The sequence below is a fragment of the Tupaia chinensis genome, unplaced genomic scaffold (assembly GCF_000334495.1).
Source record: "Tupaia chinensis unplaced genomic scaffold, TupChi_1.0 Scaffold000465_1, whole genome shotgun sequence".
In the NCBI taxonomy this organism is placed as follows: domain Eukaryota; kingdom Metazoa; phylum Chordata; class Mammalia; order Scandentia; family Tupaiidae; genus Tupaia; species Tupaia belangeri.
Window position 1 is genome coordinate 1,956,566 of NW_006159974.1, and position 5,405 is coordinate 1,961,970.

The 5,405-nt window shown below is 52.7% G+C and overlaps 1 protein-coding gene across 1 annotated transcript in view; it reads left to right on the forward strand.

Moving 5' to 3' along the window:
* The window catches only part of MOGAT3 (monoacylglycerol O-acyltransferase 3), a 6,928-nt gene extending 3,005 nt beyond the window's left edge, over positions 1-3,923 (forward strand). The window contains exons 3-9 of the mRNA XM_006155742.1: positions 636-797; positions 993-1,100; positions 1,186-1,256; positions 1,528-1,732; positions 2,037-2,211; positions 3,480-3,682; positions 3,769-3,923. Coding sequence (XP_006155804.1) covers positions 636-797; positions 993-1,100; positions 1,186-1,256; positions 1,528-1,732; positions 2,037-2,211; positions 3,480-3,682; positions 3,769-3,923 — 1,079 coding nt within the window. The remainder of the gene's footprint in view (positions 1-635; positions 798-992; positions 1,101-1,185; positions 1,257-1,527; positions 1,733-2,036; positions 2,212-3,479; positions 3,683-3,768) is intronic.
* The last annotated feature ends 1,482 nt before the right edge of the window (positions 3,924-5,405 follow it).

Below are 5,405 nucleotides of genomic sequence, written 5' to 3' on the forward strand. Positions count from 1 at the left end.
GGCGCTACGTGGAGCGGCTCACGCAGCTGTTGGAGGAGCTCAAGGCATGCTATGACAACCCCACTGAAAAGGCACCTGGTCCTCACCTGGACACGTTGCTGCCTCTGGCCCCTCTCAGTCCCCTCGGTGACTGCAGGTGTGGCATGAAATTAAAGGTGAAGAATAGACCTGCAGCGTGTGTGCTCTTTTGTGTACTGCATGGGAGGTGCGGGTGCACTCCAGATGACAGCTCCCGGGTGGCCTTGACACTCCCAGAGACCTTCAAACAGGTCCTGGATTGAGTCAGGGTCCTGCTGGGCCAACGGGCTGCATGGCAGATCAATCTCAGTTGGACTGCTGGGCCCCAGTCAGCCAGCTGGCCACCTTCTTCCCATCTACTCCCTACATCAATTATTCCGACACCCAGGCCTGCCCCTCCCCTGCACACTCCTTACCCCTTCCCAGCTCCGCCCAGGGGCCAGCCTAGATCGACTGACCCAGGACGTTCAAAGATCAGTCTGAGAAGGGGGCTGGAGACATCTGGGGCTCCGGATCCAAAGATCTCCCCCCACACAACAGGGCTCGCCCTTCCCGGAGGCGCCCTAAGACCAGCTGGGCCCCAAGGGCTCTGCCCCAACAAGAAAGTCTTCCTGCAGGCCAGGGCCCCGAAACCTTCCCCTGTCCCCTTCTGGAGCCCTGCTGGCAGAGGATGGATGACTCCACAGCCCTGCCGCCCTCTGTTCCTGCGAAACCCCGGTGGAAGCAGTGGCTAGAAGCAGTGGGGATCTTCCAATATGTGCTCACTTTTCTCTTCATGGGTAAGAGAGGCATGGGTGCCTGGGCTCTGGCTGGGAAGAGGGGACTGCTGGCCTGAAGGCTTGAGGTCAGAGTGACCCCACCAGATGGCAGGATATTTGGGGGTGGGGGAATGGAAAGTGGAAGGTGGAGAATGGCTGGGTGCAACCTCCAGGTTTCAGAAATAAATCCATTTTCCTTTCTCTCTTCTTACGTAGGCCTTTTCTTTTCCTGCCTTGTCATCTTTCTTCTCTTCACACGGTTCTGGTTCATTTCTGTTTTCTACTTGACGTGGCTCTACCTGGACTGGGACACGCCCAGCAAAGGTGAGTTTTGCACAGGGACCCAGGTAGTGAGAGAAAGTGGGAGGGAGCGCCGGGGATTTTTCCACTCATATCTCTGTGCCCTCAGGTGGAAGACGTTATGAGTGGTTGAGGAACCAGACGGTTTGGAAACACTTAAGGGATTATTTTCCTATCAAGGTAATGCGTCACCCTCCAGAGAACCGATTCCTCTCTCTACCCCGGCTCCCCATACCTATTCACCCTTCCCTATCTGGAGCTTGAGCCCTGGTCGCTGAAGCTCAGACACAGGGGCAGGGGGGTGGAGTTGTGGTCAAGAGTGGTCCCCTGTGCCCTTGACTCGACCCTGGGACCTTGGACCCTGAAGTCTACTGGGGTGGAGGGCAACCCTTTTCAGCTGGTGACTTGCCCTCTATGCCTCCCTTCTCTCATCCTGCCCCATACCCCAAAGCTGGTGAAAACAGCAGAGTTGCCCCCCGACCGGAACTATGTGCTGGGCTCTCATCCACATGGGATCCTGCTCGCTGGATCCTTCTGTAACTTCGGGACCGAGGGCAATGGCTGCTCCCAGCACTTCCCTGGCCTTCGGCTCTCCATGGCGGCGCTGGCCATCCTCTTCTACCTCCCAGTCTACCGAGAGTACCTCATGTGCTTAGGTGAACCTTGAGCTGAAGGTGTGGAGGGGACCCCTGGCCAGATGCTTCCCACCTCCACCAAAGACACCTTACACCAAGACCCCACCTAAGACAGGGACCTGACTGAAACCGTGGCCAGGCTCTTAGTGGGCATTTGTGAATAGCATCGCTATGGAGCATGCTGACGTGAGGACGAGGAGTGGGGGGGGGCGTCGGGAGAAACAGGATGGTGGGCTCACCTTTTCTATACTAAAGGGTGGGTTGTAGGGGCTGTGGGGGGCTTGGTGATTGCCCTCCCCATGCGCACACGCACTCATGCCTGTAGGAGCACGACCGGTGAGCCGCGAGAGCCTGGACTTTCTCCTGTCACAGCCCAAACTGGGACAGGCCGTAGTCATCATGGTCGGAGGTGCCCATGAGGCCCTGTACGCGATCCCTGGGGAGCACTGCCTCACTCTCAAGAAGCGCAAGGGCTTTGTGCGCCTGGCCCTGAGGCATGGGTGAGTAGGCACGCAGGTCCTAAAGGTCGCAGCGCCGCAGCTCACCATGGCTCTGTGGATCCACGTGCTTTCTCAGTCCCTGGACATCTGGGTCCCTGTAGGTCCATGGAGCATCCTGCCCAGCACCTGGAGGCTCATGCCAATTCCTGTGTGCTGTACTCTGTCCGCTTTCCTCAGACTCCTTCTACTCCAAGTGACCAGAGTCAGTGCACATGGACATTGGGTCTGCCTCTGAGGCAAGGCCCTCACTTGTTTCTTTACCTGTGAACAGGGCTAGAACCTGCCTGGCCGCTATGTTGTGACTGAAAGTCCATGTGGTCACTTCTCAAGAAATCGGGCAATGGGACCAGCAGTTAGCATAATGGCTGCGTGACTGGACTCCCACGTAGTCGACTGCGGTTCAAGTCCCGGACCCGGCGGCTTAGACTCACACCGGGTGTGTGTGCGTGCGTGCTCAAGATCCCAGGAGGAGAATGGAGGAGAAGGGATTGCGGCATGGCCATCCCCCCTGGGGGGTGATTTCGCGCTTTCTGTCTCTCTGTCTCTCTCTGTCTGTCTGGCGAGTGCACGCGCCCTATAGCAAAAAAACTCTCCAAAAAAAGAGAAAAGAAATCAGTCCTTTTTTAGTCTTTGTTAGAGAGCCTGTGCACTCACTGGAGAGAGAGAGAGAAAAGGTAAATGCCCCCACCTCCCAGGAGAGATGGCCATACCACAATCCCTTGTCTTCCATTCTTCTCTGAGGATTTGGGCATGTACACATATGCCCCCAGCATGATTTTCAAACCACCGGGTCCAGTACTCCAACTGTGTAGTCAGCCATGTGGGATCCAGCTGCCTTAACCACCATGCCACCTGCTGACCCCTAGATCTTCCTTTAAAAAAAAAATGTATTTATTTACTTCTTTCATGAGCAAGAGAAACAAGCAGAGAGAGAGAGAGACAGAGTATCCCAACAGGGTCCCAACACTGCAGTCCATCCCTCGCTTTAGCCAGACCTGGATTATGGGCATGTGCATGGAGGTCTCCTGACTTGAACCCAGAATCTTCCCATGTGGGATTGCCTTGCAAAGCATTGCTTTTTATCATTGCACCACTGTTCAGTTCCCATTTCTAGAGCTTTTTTTGAATTCACAATCATATGCTTTCAAATGATGTGTATGGTGGCTTTATAAGGCATGGGGAGGGATTTACAGCCCTTCACACACGCCCAACGTGTCCCTCTTGGGACAGTCCAGAATGACCACCTTCTCTTTGTCGCTCCTTCCCAGGGCCTCCCTGGTGCCTGTGTATACGTTTGGGGAGAATGATATCTTCAGACTTAAAGCTTTTGCCACAGACACATGGCAGTATTGGTGCCAGGTCACCTTCAAGAAGCTCGTAGGATTCTCTCCCTGTATCTTCTGGGGCCGTGGTCTCTTCTCAGCTAACTCCTGGGGCTTGCTGCCCTTCTCTGTGCCCATCACCACTGTGGGTAAGTGCCCATCTCCAGGAAAGAGAGCCATTGGCAGTGCACGGGCAGCAGAGACCTCTCACCCACCTGTGTCTCCCCTCTCATAGTGGGCCGCCCCATCCCCGTGCCCCAATGCCTCGACCCCACCCAGGAGGAGGTCGATCACTATCACACGCTCTACATGAGGGCTCTGGAGCAACTGTTCGAGGAGCACAAGGAGAGCTGTGGCGTCCCTGCTTCTACATGCCTCACCTTCATCTAAGCCTGGCCTTGGCCTTCCCTTGGAGACTCGGAGCCAAGGGCACTGAGCCTCTCTATACTGCCATGCTCTACCCTTCCAATAAAGCTGGTTGTGGAAGTCAGCATGTCCAGGTGCGATACCCCACCCTGACTGGGTTTCAGGTCCCTGAATTCTGCTGCATGACCTTAGATAACTCACTTCCCTTTGCTGGGTGCCTTCTCCCTCTGCAAACAAAGATATCTGCTTAGCCAAGAGCTGTCAGGCATCAGGATAGACATGGTATGGGAGGCTGCATGGAGGGGTAGGCTTCGAAAGTGAGCAGGATTTAAGTGAAGAAGTTAGGGCAGATGGTTTCAGACCATGAGCAAAAGCTGAGCTTGCAACAGCTACCTAACAGAGTGGAGGAATGGGATGATCCCCAGTGGTCGAAATGACAACGCAAAGTACATAGCTTGCTTCTGAAGGAAACATCCATCCTTTCTATTTCCTTGGAGCTGAAGAGATCAGATGTAACAAGGAGTTAGATTACCAGCATTAAGACCTGTGGGGAGCCCAGCCTTAGGCTCAACATTATGGAATCTGTAAAAATTAAATGAATTAGGACTTAAGGCCTTAAAACAGAGATTGGCATAAAATAAAGCCAATGAGAGTCTGCTATAATCATTATCATCACCGTTACAGGTATGGCATTGCTAAAATGATGGGTAAGACTAAATGATCAGAGCTAGCAGGTGGCATGGTGGTTAAAGGTGCTGGACTCCCACATGGCTGACCATGGTTCAAGTCCTGGACTTGGTGGCTTGCTTTCTCACTTTCCCTCTTTCTCTGTCTCTCTCTGATCAGAGTGGAAAATAATCATCATCATCATCATAAATAAAGTCAAATAAAATAATTCTTTTTAAAAAGTCTAAGTGATCTAAGGGTCCTTGTGTGGCCATAGCTTTGACTGGTTAATCCTGTTTGCTCACTGGCTTTGTATTTGTATCCAGAACTTACACAAGAATAACTTGTTGGAATATAATTGGAAAGCAACCACATTTGTATTCTACTCTCCTAAAGTTCTTACTCAATGGGAGAATTTTTATTTGTCCCTGGACGAAAATGTGGGCAGCCCCATTGCTTATCCAGGCCATTCTCAGGGATTAAGTCCTGCATTCACTTGAAGTTGGTGTATATACATGTTTCCTTTGGGTATTATTCAGCACTCCAGGATAGGAAATTTTCTTCTTGTTAGCAAGGGCTGCTATCCCTAGACTGCCCGCTTGGCCCAGGAATGGTAGTTTGCAGGGTGGGGTTGACCTCTTCCCTCCCTCTCCCTTGTTAGCTGCTATTACTGCACCGCTTGGGGTTGGAATGTGGCGGCAGAGGTGGGGAAAGGTCCAGAAGCTTCTTGATTTGACTACACTGACACAAGATGGCTTTGTGTTCTCTTGGCCTCCAGCTCTCTAAGGCTGATTCGTTTGCCTCAGGAGTATGAGGGAATTTCTGAAATTTAATGGAAAA